Source organism: Panulirus ornatus, chromosome 1, assembly GCF_036320965.1.
Source record: "Panulirus ornatus isolate Po-2019 chromosome 1, ASM3632096v1, whole genome shotgun sequence".
NCBI lineage: Eukaryota > Metazoa > Arthropoda > Malacostraca > Decapoda > Palinuridae > Panulirus > Panulirus ornatus.
The window spans coordinates 22,522,844-22,542,125 of record NC_092224.1 but is presented as its reverse complement, the minus strand read 5'-3'; the positions used below and the strand labels follow the sequence as shown (position 1 = coordinate 22,542,125).

Genomic DNA, 19,282 nt, shown 5'->3' with positions numbered 1-19,282 from the left:
AGAGTTAAGAGTGGAAGTGACAAGTGTCTTATGCCTTATAGATAAAAAAGGAAAACGTGTGTCAAATGTTGACAGAGGCAGAGGTGTGTTGCTTAGAGATGGCACGGTCTTGGAACTTGGAGATGACTACATCTTGTGCCTTTAGATGGGAGTGACACCTTCTTCTCCAAGGAGATGAAGATGGCGTCATCCTTTATCTACAGCGGTCGACGTTATGTACTTGGTGATAGAGGTCGTCTTTTATGCCTGGAGACATTTTTCTCTTACCTGAGGTGGAACTGAAAACGTCTGATTCTTGTTAGTGAAGGAGACATCGGTAGTCACGTGCATTGACGAGGATGGGATGAACCTATTATGCATGACGCTCGTGTACCTCAAGGTCGGGTTAGTAACTGGGGGTCAGTTAGGTGACGTCTTATGTCTGGAGAGGATGTAGGTGAAGTCTTGCGCCTGAGGGTGTGGTAAGTGACGTCTTGTGCCCAGATGTGGAGTGGGTTACGCTCTGTGCTTCGGGGTTAGAGCATGGGTTATTGGTTGCTTGCTAGTGACGTTCATTTTGAATTTGGAAATGAATGTAAAGGGAATGACTTACGGTGAAAGGAAGCAGAGTGAAGGGAGGAAAATTACACAAAGGAAAACCGAGAAAGGTTCAAGATGGTAGTGGAGGCAGCTGCTGTTTTGAAGAGCTTGAGCAGACTGAGTAGCGCCAAGTGAGAACGTAAAAAAAGAGGCTTGAAGAGAGGGGAAAGAACAGAATTATGGCCTTACGTGGGAAGCTGCATTGATAATAAGCGACCGCATCTGCAGAAGAAAGTGGGGATACGGAGAGACCGGTTGTGAAAAACATTTAGTAGATGACAGCGTGTACCAAGCCCGTATCTCTAATCTTGGCAGGTGATTTTCCCCCCTAACACCTGTTCAGGTAACCAAGTGGAGTGGTCTATATATATGTATCTAGGGCACGGGGTTGTGGGTGCACGTCATCCCCTCCTTACTAAGGCAGCCAAGGGCACCAACCACCTGCCCTGCCATGTACTGAGTACTGGGAGTTGAGGATGGTGACGATTTATGTAATGATGAGAGGTAAACTAATTCATTTCACTGACGATAGTATCATAGTACATGCTGAATGTTTGTGTGTGTGTGTGTGTGTGTGTGTGTGTGTGTGTGTGTGTGTGTGTGTGTGTGTGTGTGGATAATGGTATACGGTTTCCTGAATGAAGTACAGACAGAGGCTGTAGATATGCAGGACAAATACATATAACAACAAACGGGGGTTCTTTAACAACTAGGGTGTTTGACAGACATTCTGTACAGAAATGCAAAGGTGGAGGTTTTTTACACAGTCTACTGATCAATGATGTTCACTGTGGCTGGGATGAGGATGTTCTTGCAGCGTCTTGTGTGTGTATGATGCCAAGCTCATCTCATAGACGAGTGATCCCAGGTGGAAGCAGGAGGCTGTAGCGAGGATGGTGCAGTTTGCCCCCACCGGACTGTTGGCTGGTGTCCAGCACACTGGTGTAGGGAGCTGGGGAAACCTTTGCAGCACACTGGTGTAGGGAGATGGAGGAACCTTTGCATTGAACGTCTCTAGAGAGAAGGTGCAAATGGGACCGAGGGAGAGTTTGCTTGCCCTCTTCTGCACCTTTCTAGTAGCCCCTGTTGTAGAGTGGACACGGAGGAAAACCAGGCCGGGTGGTTGGGGAAGTAGTTGAGGTTGGGAAGAAGGAAACACGAGCGCTTTTTATTGATTGCACCTGCAAAGAGTCCAAGTGCCTTCACTCGACGAAGAGTATAAACCCATTGGCTCTGTGTTTTGATGCTGGTGTCGACGTGTTACTTCCAGTTTAGTTGCTGGAGTGACTCTCGGAAGCTTTTGGTAGATGGAAAAATGGAAGCGTTTGTGTACGCTCTTGTGCGCATGCGCTAACGTACATATAAAATCGCCTATTTATATGGTAAGGGAAGGGACTTTTACACTCGTGGGGCCCCCCATTTCTTGGTGGTCACACCGCAAGAGAAAGGTCACCTTTGACGAGGTTGTATCACAGTCAGTTGACAAATGGGAGGACGTTCTCAACGAGGAAATTCTCATTCCGAAGGAGACTTATCATTTCCCTGCTCCTGATTGTAGCGCGGTATCGAAGCTGCAGGAGTCCTATAAAAAGTGTCCTTATTGGGAAAAAAAATGTAGAAAGTGAGTGGAATTCGAAAAGAAGCTCGTGTGCAGAGATGCCACGAGAGAGTGAGTGAATAGTGGCATAAGTAGAGGGTAAGTTAGACGCGGGAAGTGGGCGAGGAGTGGAAGCCATTTAGGAAGGCAGTGCTTCCATGTGGAGGTGAGGAAGTGTCTGGCATGCGGAAGATGGGAGCACGAGAAGGGGTAGCTCGTGGCGTGAACAGGAAATTAAATCGTTCGTGAAAAGAGAAAAGAGAGGTCTGGTCTGGGGGATTAAGTGAGGAGTGCGGGATGCCTCTCTGTCCCTCACCCCTGGCGACGACAGCCCTACACCACTGGGGGGTAGAGCAGCTACCATCTCCTCCACTATGGAGAAATTAGTAGCCACTTCCACGACTGTTCTGCGCTGCCTGAGGTCCAGTCCTTGCTCTGCCACCTGGGGTGCAGTCCTTGCTCTGCCACCTGGGGTGCTGTCCTTGCTCTGCCACCTGGGGTGCAGTCCTTGCTCTGCCACCTGGGGTGCAGTCCTTGCTCTGCCACCTGGGGTGCAGTCCTTGCTCTGCCACCTGGGGTGCTGTCCTTGCTCTTCCACCTGGGGTGTAGTCCTTGCTCTGCCACCTAGGGTGCTGTCCTTGCTCTGCCACCTGGGGTGCAGTCCTTGCTCTGCCACCTTGGGTGCTGTCCTTGCTCTGCCACCTGGGGTGCAGTCCTTGCTCTGCCACCTGGGGTGCAGTCCTTGCTCTGCCACCTGGGGTGCAGTCCTTGCTCTGCCACCTGGGGTGCAGTCCTTGCTCTGCCACCTGGGGTGCTGTCCTTGATCTGCCACCTGGGGTGCTGTCCTTGCTCTGCCACCTGGGGTGTAGTCCTTGCTCTGCCACCTAGGGTGCTGTCCTTGCTCTGCCACCTAGGGTGCTGTCCTTGCTCTGCCACCTGGGGTGTAGTTCTTGCTCTGCCACCTAGGGTGCTGTCCTTGCTCTGCCACCTCGGGTGCAGTCCTTGCTCTGCCACCTGGGGTGTAGTCCTTGCTCTGCCACCTAGGGTGCTGTCCTTGATCTGCCACCTGGGGTGCTGTCCTTGATCTGCCACCTGGGGGAGTCCTTTTACCACCACAACACATTGATATATATCACCATTACACTGTATTGTTATTGCCAAGTATGTGTTCCCCTCTCTGGGAAGTAATGATTTGTGAAAACTGCAGAACTTTGTGATGTACGGTGGTCACAGAGAACTCCCAGGCCCCGCTAGACTAAAGTAGATGTAATATTCATATCAGCATTATACTCTGTAATTATTATAAAGTATATGTTGTGCACTCTGAGAAGTAATAGTATTTGTAAGTTACGAAACCTTGTAAAGTATAATTGTGAACATAGAACTCTCAGGTCTTACTACTGTATAGTACATGTGATTTTTGGTAGCACGAGTCTGATGTTATCAGAGCACAACAATGAGTTTTTCATATCCGTAGAAGTACTTCTGTCCCCTCATCACACTCTGGGAGAACCCAAGAACACACGAGATTGTCCATGAAGTTCGAGAAATATTTCCTGAAAAGGATGATTCTATATTTCTAAGAAATGGAAATAAGATGAGGCTTTTTCTGTTGTATTGCATACATTAAGCTAACAAGCAATGATGATCTTTACACTACTGATTCCCTTGAAAGTGATATGGTAATGGGTTATTAGCAGTGTGATAACGGGAACGGGGTAATGGGTTACTAGCAGTGTGATCATAGGAACGGGGTAATGGGTTACTAGCAGTGTGATCATGGGAATGGGGTAACGTTACTGATCATGGAACTTCATCCAGTATGTCGTCTGCCCTGTGTTCCAGTAGTGTAGTGCCTCGACACACTTACTTCGACGTATGCTTTTCCAAAAGTGAAGTAAAAGACGTCATCAGAATTCCACCACATGACCTCACTTGGTACATGACGTGCCCTCAGGGTCACAATTCCCCACTGTTGAATCGCCATGATCCGCTGCCACCTTGACTATGAAAGACGACTCTGTCATGTTTACATCTTGTACCTACAATGCCAGACCTTTGTCTCTGATACGTATGTTTGTGCGCACACGTGAAACGGTAGTGAAATATTACATAAGTGAACCGCTGAGGAAGAGCGTCACAACCAAAACTAAATGGTAAACTAAAAATGTGTCCCATTCGACTGGTGGAGGCACAGTTAGTATTTTATATATAATGGTCCCCTACCACACACCAACTTCCTACCAGCCTCCCACGTTCCCTTTTTCTCTCGACCTTTTCATATGGTAAGCCTAATCCCCTCCAGATCCATTCAACTCCAATAATTTTTCAGGGAACAGTTCCGACCATCAGGCCCTTCGGCTAACTCTACTCCCGCCAGAAAATTGGTTCGCTTACATCGCTGGGTCGTGGCCCTCAGCGTTCATCGACCTGTCCGATTCCTCTGCCCCGTCTGGCGAAGTCGGTTGTGGCCGAGTCGATGTAGGTGGTTTAGCAGTTGATGCTTCGTTCTCAGAGAGACCAACGTTTGACCTCCAGATTCGGTGTTTGGTGGGTAGACAAGGTTGTCTCAGCAGGGCCTGTATACCGCCTCACCGTCTCTGTACCTCACTACGCTCCCTCGCCTCCCTCAACCACACGTCCTGCTCCAACACGCATCTTCCCTCCGTCACCTCCCTCCTACCCTACGCTTGCCGTCCCAGACTTTCCGCCAACCCGTCTCCCCAGCTTCACTTCTCCCCACATCAGTTCTCACTTCACCCATCTAGCATCTCCCTTCCCTTAACTCCCCATACTCTAATCACGACTCCCTCAACATTCCCCCTTTCAAATTGACCACCCCCCTTACCTCTCCTTTCTCATATCTTTTACCCCCTTTCTCACTTCTTACCTTCTCCCCTCTCTCCTTCCTCACTGTTCCGTCTCACTTCCCATTTTCTTGACTCTCCCACCTCGTTACCCCTCATCATCGTTCCTCTCCCGTCCCCTCCCCTCCCTGTCCTTCATCTGTCACTGTTGTGGGGCTTGAAATGTGACGGGAGGCCCTTATACTCTCGGTTCACCCTTATTATGTTACGACTAGCCTGGTCTTATATAGCTCTGGCTAGCTGGAAGACTCGGTGGGGTCCTTGTGATGTTGCAGGTGTAGTGTCATGGAAGTAAGCGGTCCTAGTACACAGGTCAAGTGCAGGTAACGATGAAACAAAGGATAAACTGATTCTGTTTGTGTCCACTGCGTCAGTTTGATTCCACAGTTTGTTAACATTGGTTTTTTTTTCTCTTCGCATTTTGTTCTCTCAACTCTCGTTTGTCAGAGTGGATAAGGTATTATTTCCGCTGGGGTTACGAGAGTTATGATTATCCCGAGGTAAACGGTGTTTGACACTAAGAGTGTCTCTTGTATCTGAATACTATTTGCTTGTTACGGAAGGAGAGTTTTAAGTTCGTATTTTCTCGTGTCTCAACAATGTATATATGTCCCATGTATTTATTACACACACATAGACACGCATCAAAACCAGGTACTCATTTATTACTAGCCCCAAGGGGAGGATGAACACCTGGGTTAGATGTGAGCCTATTAGCATGTTCAGGATTCGAACCCATGCGGGCCCACGCATGTCATGGGCAGTAACCGTAACCACTACACCACGGAAGCCCGTGTGTGTGTGTGTGTGTGATCTCGAATGTGCACATATATTTGGACGTTTGTGTATATGTATTTCACATTTATTTTGCATCTTTCATACACGACATCTGTAGACCCTAAATATAGAACCTTTTTATATAATGTTGGAAGCTTCTGTCATGGACCAAAGTCCACATCGAGGCTGGACCTTAATTGAAATATGAAAAGGGTTCAAGAGTGGGAGGGAGGAGTAAAGAGAGAAGAGAAGAATCAATTTGGAAAACTTGGGAGAGAAGAGGAAAATTGCTTGTATAAAAGAAAATATGGGGGGGGGGGGGGAGTGGCCAGGCCTTAGTTGTTGGGAAAAACACAAAGATATTTACAGTGTCAAAGCTTCATGATAGGATACCACGAAGCTTTGGCATCTGTGCATGACGCACTTGACAGCTATTAGAATGGATGCGAGCGAATGCGACCTTTCCCTCGTCTTTTCCTGGCGTCACCTTGCTGAAACGGGAAAACTGCGAACGAGTACCAATGCGAAGAGTAAGAGAACAGGATAGGATATCACAACTGATCTCATTCTTGAGTTGCCGGCGACCACACGGTGATCATGCCACGCTGTAGTTTGCTGAGGTAATGTTACGTGGTGTTGCTAATAGCCGGAGGTCACACGAGGAGGAGCAGCCACCACCTCTCGGACGCAGGAAAGAAAAAACAAGTTTTCTGTAAAATGAGGAAAGCGAGTCAAACCTGCGTCGTGGGGGCAGATCGTTCAAGTTACAAGTTCTGATCAGAGTTACTACGTCGACCGGTCTTGGACATCACACTGTCTTGTATGTCTATTGACCGAGATTCTCCCGAGATGTCGCAGCACTGCCCTATCCAGTGACGGATCATCGACGTGTTAACGGAGCAACTAACTCTTCAAAAGATGAGAGTTTGCGGCATCTGACCATTGCTTCCACTATCGTTAGAGACAGACGTAGCTTGTGGTACAATGTGCGATTTCAAAGATATGTAATTTGTATGTCACTTTGACACCAGACATGTTTATTATGTTGTGTTCGAATTTCAGAGCCATCGGAGGAGATGAAAGATATGGAGTTTGCTAAAGAGAGATGGGAAGAAAATGGGATTTAGAGGCATTCATCTAATTCTGGTGGCTTCCGTCCGCCTGGGAAACACGTAGGACGTAGTATATACATCGCATGTCATATTGTGATGGTCATCGTCCAATTCAAATTCCCAATGTGCAAGACACATCAGGATTTAGCGCGCCTTAAACTACAGATCTTCCGCCTTTGCTGAAACGAAGTTAGGGTAATAGATGTTGGGTGATCGTATCGTTCAACAGTTGTCCTCTTTGAATATTTGCAGATTCACACAAGATGAAGGTTATCAATCATGGATTGATTATTAGCAGTATAAGTCGAAGGCTAAATCCGTGAAATACATTAGTTTATCATGTAATCAACAATGAGAGCGAGTAACGTAAATCATGACGCGTCCAAAAGATGTTTGCACCACGTTAATTCCAAGTTAAGAACTACACTTTGGGTCGAGAGGTTATTCATCTACGCCAAGGTCAGCTCGGAGGACGGGCCATCATGAGATGAGGGTCCATACCAAACAAAGACCTCGTGAATCTTAACACCAACCACCAAAGCTAAGGGTGAGTCTTGTGGAAACCAAACTGACTGTTCACTACTACAATAACATGAGCTTCAGCTCTAAACTCTTTAGGATTCAAATAACAGATCCCAACTCTTTATGCTTTGGAGAATAGAATTCAACCCTTCAAGACTTGGAGAATAGAATCCAACATTTTGTGGCCTGGAGAATAGAATGCTACCGTTTAAGACTGGGAGAATGGAATCCACCTTTTAAGATCTGGAGGTTGGAATCCAACCCTTTAGGATTCTGAGAACAAAGTGTACTTCTTTGGAATCTGGAGAATAGATTCCAATCCCTTGGGATTTACAGAATAAAATCCCTCCTCTCTATGGTCTGGAGAAAAGAATCCAAGAACAGTCCAGCGATCCCTCGTTAATATTCTACTACAGTGGGTCCTACTGTATCTTTATTATCCTGTTTAACCATAAAGCTTTATATGATCGAGATGGATTACTCAGAATATCAGAGTTAAAGAGTATGCTTCTTTTTTAAGTGTGCTGCTTCGAAATTTGTCTCGTCTGGAGATTTGTCTCATCTAAAGTCACTTTTCTGTGTCCTCTTCTTTCTTCCAGTAGCTTAAGATGTGGCGAACCTTCCTTAATGTGTTAGTCTTACAGTTTATTTAAAGAGACCACATGAATACTGGTTCTGATGAAGATGGTTTGATGTATAAGTATTACAACATTTTGCCTTCAGGTGTCTCAGATGTGTGCAGAACCTAATGATGATCATTTTCGTCTGATCTTTCCGTTAAATAACCTTTTCCTCCCGTTTGACCTGCTGCTTCTGTCTTCATTATCCTGCCGGGAGGCCTCGAGCGACTATATAATCCACACCCTTAATGAACCCAGTTGTCCATTCATCCTGTTAGGTAAATGCGTGAGGCATTACACCAGTGCTGCAAGCAGTGTTGATGGTGTGTTGACATATCCCGCAGTGACGACTTCGAACAGTGAGACACACACACACACACACACACATACACTAACCATACTGATAACGAGAGACGCCCATATATCATGTCATTTGCCTGTGGCTAATTTTTTTTCCCCCATTCTAATCCAGCTGCATGTTCATACAATTTAATCCTACAACGAAATTGTGGAAAAGATTACGTCTATTTTACTTTAAATAAAAGCCTGGTGAAGGAACAGGAGATTATCAATGGGGAGTTGTGGAAAAGACGAGTAATTTGCTTACCTTGATGACTTAATTAGGTAATATCACTTGTGTATGCTAATTGACGTCCTTTCATCGTGGATCACAATTATGCAAAACTCGTTAGTGGATTAATATCTTAAGTGTGGAGGAATATTATTCCCTCTCTCCTCCTACTACGTTCTTTATTCCCCTTTCTTTATTCTGGTGATTCTTGTGGTAATAGGTGTTATGGCACCATCTGGCACTGTTGTTTTCTCTCTCTTGTGCCACGTGGTGCTGAGGAACCAGCTGATTGAGAGTGACAAACTAGTTGTGTTGTGTTTCCAAATGTTGTGAGCCAGATCTTGGTGCCAGCTGCTGTTGTTGAGCCATCTGTTGTCGCTGTCTCAGCTGGTGATCCCCTGGGATTATGGCGTCATTTGGTGTTCAGGTGGGACTATAGTGACAACTGGTATTCCCCTGGGATTGATAGAGTCAACTGGCGTTACCCTGAGTTATATAGTGCCATTGGTGTTCTCTGGGGTTATGACGTGGCCTGGTGTTCCCCTGTGATGATGTCGAATGGTGTTGCCCTGTGATCATAGTGTCGTGTTCCCCTGGGGTTATAACGTCGACTGGTGCTCCCCTGGGGTTATAACGTCGACTGGTGCTCCCCTGGGATATATAGCGTCAACTGGTGTCCCCCTGCCTGGGGGGTTATAGTGTTAGCTGCGATGTTTACATCATTTGGAGGGGAGACTCCCTTTGTTCTATGTAGAGATTTTCTTATTCTTCCTCTTTTTTAGGGGAGTTGTGGCTTGGCTGGTGGTGTAGACCATGTGTTGTTATTGTGTTTCCTCAATGTGTTTTATTGCTGGCGAGTGTCGCTTTGGCACGTATTACCTGTAGTTGTGAGCTGTATTACCTGGTGTTGTAATACAGCTGGTGGTATTGTGTCACCTATAGTTATGTCAGGTGATGTAACACTGCTCTCTGTTGCGATGTCACCTGGTGTTAATTTACATGTATTGTGATGTCCGATACTACACTCCCAAGTGCGTGACATCACCTGATAGTCACGGTGCCAAGCGTTGCGATGTCACAGCTGATGTGTCTGTACCCTTATACTGTGATGTTATCTGAAATATCATCACTCAGAATTGTAATGTCACCTGGCGTTGTAGAAGCCACTAGATCTTCCAGTAATTGCTGTCGTATTTTGGTGGCAGTAGATATTTTTGTGCGACATGGCCTTACCACCTGTAGTCGCGGTGCCAACTGGGCTATGGGTGCCATCTGCTGGTGGTGGCGTAAAAAGCAGTGATGTCATTTGCTCTAGTGGTGCCACCCACTGTAGTGACCCTGCCTGTTGCTGTAGCGCCATTTTGTATTATAATGCTGTTCTCATTGATTTATGACCAAACCTTTGTGGGGTTGAGTGATATACGATTGTGTCACCTATTGTTAGATTGTGTCACTTATTGTTAGATTGTGTCACTTATTGTTAGAAAGCTGTCGTTGTTCAGGTCTTAGGTGATGGTCAGGACTTAACCAACAGACCTCCTTCTGTTGTTCAGGTTCTATAATAACTGATTTCAGGAGTAGCATTTGTAGTGGTGTAGAATATGGGTTCCAGTGCCAACTGTTGTGGTACCACATTCTGCAGCGGTAACTCTATGGATTCAATACCATATCGTGGTAGGCCGTTACCTTGTCTTAGCAACTTGTGTGACGTGTCATCTGTTATGTTACGTACGGCCTTGGAACACATGATGTTCATATCTTACATTTGTCATTGCATGTGTGGCTGCCTGGTGCGACCTCAGGTTCTGGCGTTTCACCGGTATTGATGTGGTCACAAGTATTGCATTGCCACATGATGTTGCAAGAACCATTTGTTCCATTCTGTTCAACCTGATGTTGACGTGTGGTCTGACTTGATGGTGCTCAGTTAGCGATGTTGTGTGTCATCTGATGTTGTATGGTCTCCCCTTAGGGTGATACCACCTGGCGTTGTGGTTGATGTAGATACCTCCCCCTCGTGCCAGCTGGTGTGGTATCACCTGGTACCTGGGTGTAACCTGGTGTTTCCCAGTCCCCTGGTGTTGTAGTGACGTTCACTGATGTAGCCCTCCCACTGGGTGTTAAAAGTCCCACCTTGTATTTCGTCTGTTGTCGTGGTGAGTCCTCGTGCTACTATACCACCTGTTGTATGATGATCTCCCCCAACCCCACCGTCCACAACCCCCCCTTGAACTTCAGCAGTGCCGCCTAGTTTCTTGATGCTACGTGGTGTGTTACCACCTGGTGCTCTTTGGTGCTACAGTACCACCTAGTCCCGGGAATGCCACCTGGTGTTGTGCCACCGGTACTTGGGTGTTAGATATTTGTCGAGCGCCACCTGCGGTGGTGGAGGTGTCTTCCAGTGTTATGTTACCCTCTTTGGTATTCTGGCGCCACTGGCGCTTCGATGTCACCTTGTGTTGTCGTCCCGTATGGTATCGTAATATCATGTGCAACGCTTACACTCCCGTTGTGTTTTCCATATGATATATGTATGAAAAGTTTGTGTGTGTGTGTGTGTGTGTGTGTGTGTGTGTGTGTGTGTGTGTGTGTGTTGATTCACAAAAGAACACGTGACTTGGGAATATGTTGGTAGCCACGGGGGAGATGAAATACAAAGATGCAAGCGCTCTCATGATAATTCAGAGGTGAGCTATCACGTAAGTGCTCAGGTCTTCTCGGATCATCGTCATTCATTGCAGTATACCTTCTCTTTATCCTTTTACCTACGTGTATATGTGTACCTAGTATACCTCAGCCAACGTCAGGAAGTAAGTTACATGTTTTCTTTTACCCCCCACAGGCCACTTCCTGTTCCTGGGCGTGAGTCAGAGTTCCACCAACACCAACAACACGCGCCAGATCAAGTCGCCATGGTTGGAGGAGAGCACGGAGCAGTGCCGCCTGCAGGCCGACTACAACGTGTGGAAGAGGCACGACGCCTCCACCGTCATCAAGGTCCTCATCGAGAACGGCAACTACACCAGCATTACCAACGTGGCCGACACCTTCAAACTCAAATTCAACAAGACCACATCAGAGTGAGTCACGTTCAGTATCTAGTCTTCTAGCCTCATGCCCCTATGTTTTGTAGCCTTCTAGCCTCATGCCCCTGTGTTGTTTAGCCCTCTAGCCTCATGCCCCTATGTTTCGTAGCCTTCTAGCCCCATGCCCCTGTGTTGTTTAGCCCTCTAGCCACATGCCCCTATGTTTCGTAGCCTTCTAGCCCCATGCCCCTGTGTTGTTTAGCCCTCTAGCCTCTTGCCATGTATTGTGTTACTACAGTTCTGGATGATTTTAATGTATACCGTAAACTGCACAAGAGAAACGACATGATTGCTTCTAATATGATTTTGAATGGTTACTCTATTCATTATATTCATACTGGGCTCTGAACCAACTAAGATCTGTTTGATTCTAGTAGAGAGTTAGATTCGGGATGACTTTGATTATATGGTGTCCGGATAAAACAATCCTAATTAGGGTAATGAAAATCATCAACATTTTGTTTTCCACAATTTTTTTTATAAGGTAGAAAGAAAATACGACTTGTATATAAGCTGGTTGAAAATTTGCACACGTGAAGGTATACATGTGATGCCTCCAGTTAATTTGGTCCTGGAGACTGAGATTAGGCAGGAGGTACTGTAGGCTGAAGTCGTATTACCAAGTGTACAGGAAGACACGACGAAAAGGAAAGGAAGCGTTATTCTGCCGTCAAGTTTTCTGACTGGATGTTATGTCTCTGTTGGATGTTATCGATCAGTGGCGTCTGTAAACCCTTGAACACGATGGTGCGATCCTTGAACACGGCGGTACGACCCTTGAGCACAACGGCACGATCCTTGTACACGGCGGTACGACCCTTGAGCACAACGGCACGATCCTTGAGCACGACGGTACGACCCTCTTATCACGACGGCTCGACCAGTGGGTATGACGACTGGCCTCTGACCTGATCCTTAAGTATAAAGTCAAATACCACGCTAACACGTTCGGTAGGGTCGTACCCTCGCCTTTGACGATGGTACCGTCGAGCTCGAGGGGATTAAGCGTGTGTTCTTATGTCCATCTTTGGCGTGGAACTTTCCTGCAATCACTCACGCGAGGAAGTCCTCGAGGTATCAGCAGACGGGGTTGGTGGTTGAAGGTTGACATCCTTCGTCCACCTCCGCCTCCATTGTCGTCACGGGAGGAAGGCTCTGACCCCCAGACGGAGCCAGCAGTCCCATTTTCTTTTTTTCTTTTCTTTTTTTTTTTTCATATTTCGTGTCATCCCTTCCTGCGCTGCAGTGCGTGGAGAGCGTCTTCGGCAGGAGTGTCATGCAAGCCCTTCACAGCCAGGGGACTGTGCGACAGATGAAGTCTTGGAGGGAGGGTCATAGACATCCACAGATTGGAGATTCCGAATGTGTTGTGGGAATCTATATTTTCTTGTCCACTTCAAGATTACTGAGCAAGAATAGAAAGCTGTTAAGTAGTTTAGATAGATATTTAGCGATGACATGTGTGGCTAGCAGGAGGTAAGCAGAGGCTTTATCCGGGTAAATGGAAGCTACACGTTTAATATGCCAGAAGCCATCGTAAAATGAAATTTCTTTCATTCCTCTTTACTTTCTTTTGAGAACATAATGTCAGTTTATAAGAACACGTCGAATAGAGAGCAGTAGAGGTGGATAACAGTAGATGGCAGAGAAGGAATTAGGGGAAGAGAGATCTAACAATGAAAGAGTTAGTGGCAAGTAAGATGTATAATAAGAGGGAATCAGGAGGAGATAGCGTCTGGATGAATGTCTACCATGATGATGATTCATAAGAATTTGAAATCTGAACTCTGAATACCGTGATGTTGCTGTCCTGTGGGTCAGTATGACGTAGAGGTTGATGAATGTGTGTAGTGCGAGACGATGGTTGAGTTGAGAGCGACCAAAGTTCGAGCAGATGATGAAGAAAAGATGGTACATACATGTGTTTGATAGCACGAGGTAAAGTGGAAGGATGTCTTTTTTTCATTTTTCCTTTTTCGTAAGATATCTAACAAGGGCTTGGCAGGGCAGCATACAGGTATTTTAGCGAGCTATCTGTTTCCGCGTTAACAAGTACGAGAGGTGATTCATCCACTGTTTTATGACAACATCGTTTGAAAGGAAAGTATGCGGTTCCCTTTAAACTTGAGATGAACCTTGTGGGAAGATTGAAATGATTCTCACAGGTTTGCAGACTTCTGAAACTCTCATCTGGGTACATACTTCACACTGAGCGACAGCCGCTGGCCAAGTTGTCACGTAACCATTTTCACAGATTTCCATGTTGTTCACATAAGGTGTTCAGTTACGTTGCAGTACATATCATTACGACAACATAATTGTTAGCAGTCACAACCATGATCTCATGGAGGGAATAACAATGGACTGCATTTCATTCATATGCTCAAAACTTGTATAGTTTCTCTCTTTTAGCTAACTGTTCACTATTTCTTCAGTCTGTCTTCATTGTGTAATCGGTCACGACTGATGGGATTCTTCCAAGGAAAACTATAAGAAGTTACTAGTTGAAAAATTACTTGTAAATATCAAGGTGTTATGCAGTTTTTTTTTTTTTTTTTTTGTTCAGTGGTTATTGATTATTTTATTTTGATTTCGTATCATTTCAAGGCATGTTAGAATCCCACGAAAGATACATGGTGATGCTACAGCCATTTGTGATAAAGAACTCCCTTTATATTGTAAGGTTTTGCGTAAACTACCTTACAATTTACAGCCACAGGTGTGGCTTACGAGTAACACGAACTCGCCACACCAGCTGCTTGTGGTTTTATCCCATAGCATTAACCCCTTACTGATGTCAAGCTAACTCCCTCCCTGTTGTTTACTGTACCAACCAACCCACCTGCGGTTTTCTTACATAATGAAAACTCTAAACATTTCCGTCTCGTTGTATCAGCCAGTGTTGTAGGTTACGTCACGACCGTGGCTGGGAAGGTACGAAGTCCTTGATCCTCTCCCCACCTTCCTGCACCCCTAGGTCGTGGCTTCCGACTTTATCCTACCCACATCTCTCCCTTTCACCAACTACTCTTTTCTCTCTCTCTTCGTAATGAGTGGAAGTCTTATACAGAGACTTGTAGGTAAGGTTGCTTCTTGAAGTTGAAGTTTATAACTCTCGCAGTATAGACCCCCCACCCATTTTCCAAGGTTACCATCGTACGCTTGGCGCGGTTTTAGTCAGACTAGGTCGTTACGTACGCAGGGAAACGTCGTCGTACACCTCCCAACTGAATCATTCCCAACCGAACCTGATCAAACATCGTCAGACTTGATTTTAAAAGGAAAAAAATAAAGGTAAACATTCCACTTTAGGTAACTTACTTTAACTTGTGCGAGGATGTCTGAACAAGTTTCATCGTTCGCTCGTCGGGGAGAAAGATTTCCACTCTGGTTGGGTTGTTGGCGGGAATCAAATGTTCACACTTGCTGACGACTCTCGTCTGTACAGTAGTGTATTTGAGAACCTGGCACGCCCCACGGGGGAAGGCGGCCTCCTGACCGCCCTGGCAGCAGCCATGGCTGGGAGCCAGTGCCTCACCTCCCCGCCATATGTTTCTCTAAGACTCCCGAAGACGAACTGCAAATCATTTGATATGTCAGGAGGCTCAAAATCTTATGGCACGAGATACCGAGTGATTTTTTTTTTATATATATATATTCATATCGAATCAGAAATGTTCATGAAGCAGTTGGTGGTCTAGAAACTTTCTTTTTCTTTTTTTCAGCGACTGTGATCGAAAAAATATGAAAAAATAGACAAGCTTTTTTTATTTCTGTTTTCGCACAATCATTTTTCAAGACGTGTCGCACAACGACTTGGAGATATGACTGGACGATGACATCATGGTCTCCACGCGCAGGAGAACGTGGAACGGACGCCTCTGAGTCTGTTGCCCACCTCGTTGTTAAAAAGATTGGACGTCAGGATACGATACGTAACAACGAATCGTTATCACCACCCAGCCTCTTCGTAACGTTACTGCATGCTTGGTGGTGACGGGTGACGTAACGCGCACGTCTCCCAGCCTCGTCAAAGCTTTCCGTTACCAGGCTGCTGGTTTCCTCTAGTGTCGCCTGGCATCGTCATTATCCAGTACCTGCGGTAGTAATCATTCCTCACTTGGAGACACTGTCAGACCCACGTCTAGTGTTACCCGTTCATTTATGGCCATGGGCTCAACGGTACTTTCTTACCGTCGTGCTCAAGGGTCGTACCGTCGTGCTTAAGGGTCGTACCGTCGTGCTCAAGGGTCGTACCTTCGTGCTCAAGGGTTGTACCGTCGTGCTCAAGGGTCGTGCCGTCGTGCTCAAGGGTCGTGCCGTCGTGCTCAAGGGTCGTACCGTCGTGCTCAAGGGTCATACTGTCGTGCTCAAGGGTTGTACTGTCATGCTCAAGGGTTGTACCGTCGTGCTCAAGGGTCGTACTATCGTGCTCAAGGGTGTGAGATAAAACATATAGATCATATCTGATGGATATGTATAAGTTACATCACAAAACGTGTACGTAGAGGCAAGGAAAGTAATTACTTTCACCAGCGATATAGACTGATTGCTAATTATATTGGAGATAAGGGAGGAAAGAATACCTCACACGTGCATGTTGTAGAAGGTGACTTAGGAGGTCGGGAAAGGATGGGAGAGGAGGCAGGAAACCCTTCCCACTTGTATTATGACTTCATGAAAGCAGGAAGAGGAGGAGCTAAGCGAGGGTATTTTCTCAAAGGCGCAATCGTCTATTAAACCACTGTTCTGTCAGTAGACCATCGCAACAACTGACATGAATATTTGCGCGTCAGTAAATTCAGTGACCCTATGAATCCATGATGAGGACTAGTATCTACAATTATGAACAGATTAAGGAATATCTCGGTGATAACTTATTAACCAAATGGGAGTGAAATTATTAGACAATCCTGAGTAGGCTACGTCGACCCCTCATGAGGGAGGCGCTGACGGTTGGCTGGCGTCTGGGAGACCAGAGGGGTCCCTGAGTCCCCGTCAGGCAATGTTAGGTATGTTCATAACCAGCCGTACCTCCCTCCTTCAGGCTAATAACACTAACCCTATAGTACTCATAACGACACCTCATAACGTCTGCAGCGTCGCCTCGTAATAACATGGAGAGAAGAGTCTTCACACAGTACCTCACTTGTTACGTTACAGTCGCTCGCCTCCTTGAGAGACTCAAGTGCGATACAGTTACTATTGCGTAGCCTGTTTTGAAAGTGACTTTAGTATTATTCTTTAGTATTATGCCTCGAAGTACTGTATCTTCACGTTATTGTATGTTTTTTTGTCTTTTTTCTATAAGGTATCGTCGTCTGCTTTACTAAGCCAAGCATCAGTCCAATATACTGTATGTTGACCCTTCAGTTCTGATGTGTTGCATGGCGCTTCCTAACACCTGTCATTAGGCAGTCGTTCGTAACGTCTCGTAACAAGTGATGTGTAAGGTGCTGTTTTGACCTCTGATCCTCATGGTGACGTAGATAAACTCTCTGAGTGATCATAAGGTAACGAATGGCAACTCCCACGCTGTGATTCGTGAGGTAGTGAATGTTAACTCCCAGATTAGGGATTAGTGAGATGATAAATGTTAACTTTCAGTTAGTGATTCGTTACATAAGGAACGGTATCTCACACACGCCGATTCGTAAGGTAACGAATTTGAACTCGAAGGCATTAACCAGTTAAGTATCGTCTGCTAACCCCCCAGGCTTACAATACGGTGTACAGTATTGTTATCCTCCAAGTAGACGTTTTCATCAGGGCAATCACCGAGGGTAGGGTGGTGACGCGTCACACGCCCTCAAGGTAACCCCACTCGGCCCCGATATGACCTTCTGGTCTTGCTTGGTGCTATCCGTCACCTCAACACCATCTCTTCCAGAACGTCTTATGTTATTCATCTTGAGACGACTTTGCTTGGTGGTTGCGCATGTTATCTATGCCTTGCAAGTATGATCGTTTGGTCTTCTCTTGCAGAGAGTATGATTATGGATGACGTGAGAAATAACACTCCCATGTAATAGTTGATTATAGGGCTTCAGTCTACCGCAGGATTCTGAAGCTAGAAATGACCAACTCTTATGTAGATTATACTGTCATATATATATATATATATATATATATATATATATATATATATATATATATATATATATATATATATATATATATATACAGTATATGTATATATGTAACTTGCCTGTAACGATCTAGTATTATAAGCAAGGAGGTGAGCTATAAAAACAGAACTGTGACTAGCGTTGATTTACTGTGTGCTTACGTATCCCAGCTTATTACTGTTTACATCTTCGGCGTACGATTATCCTTAATGTTTATAGAGCACGGCGGTACGAGCCTTCACCACGAAGGTACAACCCTTACCCATGATGCCGAGGTCAGAGGTCACGCCATCATGCTCAAGGGCGTTACCCTCGTGCTCAAGGGGTTAACCAGACAAATGGTTACGTCACTCTTACTGTGAAATGGCAGTCGATACAATTATTCCAAACTTTGCTTTTTAGCCAACCTGATACAACAACCGCTTTGTCGTTAGTTTAATCAGGGTATTTAGTACGAAGGAATTATGCTATAGATGTTCGTCTTTATGTATGACCTGGTCAGTGTGGCTCTGGATGACTTGGTGACGCTGACCTGGCAGCATCGTGATCCTGTGTGTGACTGAGTGACCTGTGGCTTTGTCTGGCTGACACACGAGGGTCGTCAACCAGGCGTGGTGACACTGGTTGTGCTTGGACGAGAGACCCAGTGTGTTCCTGTTCTTGTTTGGCTAAATGGCTATTGTTTCTACACGCAGGACTGTGTGGGTGGGTTCGTGATCCTGATTGGGTGAGTGATGTGTCGTGGGACTGATCTCATGATGTATTGTCGTATGTAGCTGAGGGTTGAAAACTTGCCATACAGACCTAGTGGTAGATGTTTCTGTTTATTCACACTTGGTAATCTGTGAATTTTCTTTTAGGTTGAGTGATGGGTGTTGCCTCACAAACTTGGTAACGATTGTATTTGGCAAAATCACTAGTGTCATCGTACATTCTTGATCATGTATGTTTTTTTTGGCTAAAAGACAGGTTGCCTCACGTAGGCTTCGTATTAAAGGTTGATCAGACGAGAAACTTGTGTAACCGTAGAGATCTGGTGACGTAAGACCTTCCTTGTATGAGTGATCCAGGACCATACGCGTTCTAGAGTGTGTGTGTGTGGTCATAGAATTATCTTCACCCGGACTTGAAGTTCATTTCTTTTTTTTTTTGGACTGATGGTTATAGAATGATGTTTTGGGGCCTCTATGATCCTGGCAGTCGAGAGGCCTAGAGGCGAAATGACCAAGCGAATGAGTGATTCGTGCCGTCAGAGGTGTGACAACCTGTGACAGTCTGATGTAGTGTGTACGAGAGTTTATATCCACTGGTTCTGAGTGAGTGATGCACGTTGCCACACAAGACTGCCTGGCGTACGATCGTTCTTAATGAACTGGTGATTTCCAAACGACCATCACGAGGCGAACCATTAAACGTTACGTTT

General features: G+C 45.7%; 1 protein-coding gene across 2 annotated transcripts in view; it reads left to right on the top strand.

Annotated features, from left to right (window-relative positions):
- The window catches only part of LOC139763053 (tyrosine-protein kinase receptor-like), a 1,458,433-nt gene that overhangs the window by 840,928 nt on the left and 598,223 nt on the right, over positions 1 to 19,282 (top strand). For both annotated transcript variants that reach the window (XM_071688765.1, XM_071688676.1), the window contains exon 5: positions 11,488 to 11,725. In XM_071688765.1, the coding sequence (XP_071544866.1) occupies positions 11,488 to 11,725 (238 nt within the window). The remainder of the gene's footprint in view (positions 1 to 11,487; positions 11,726 to 19,282) is intronic.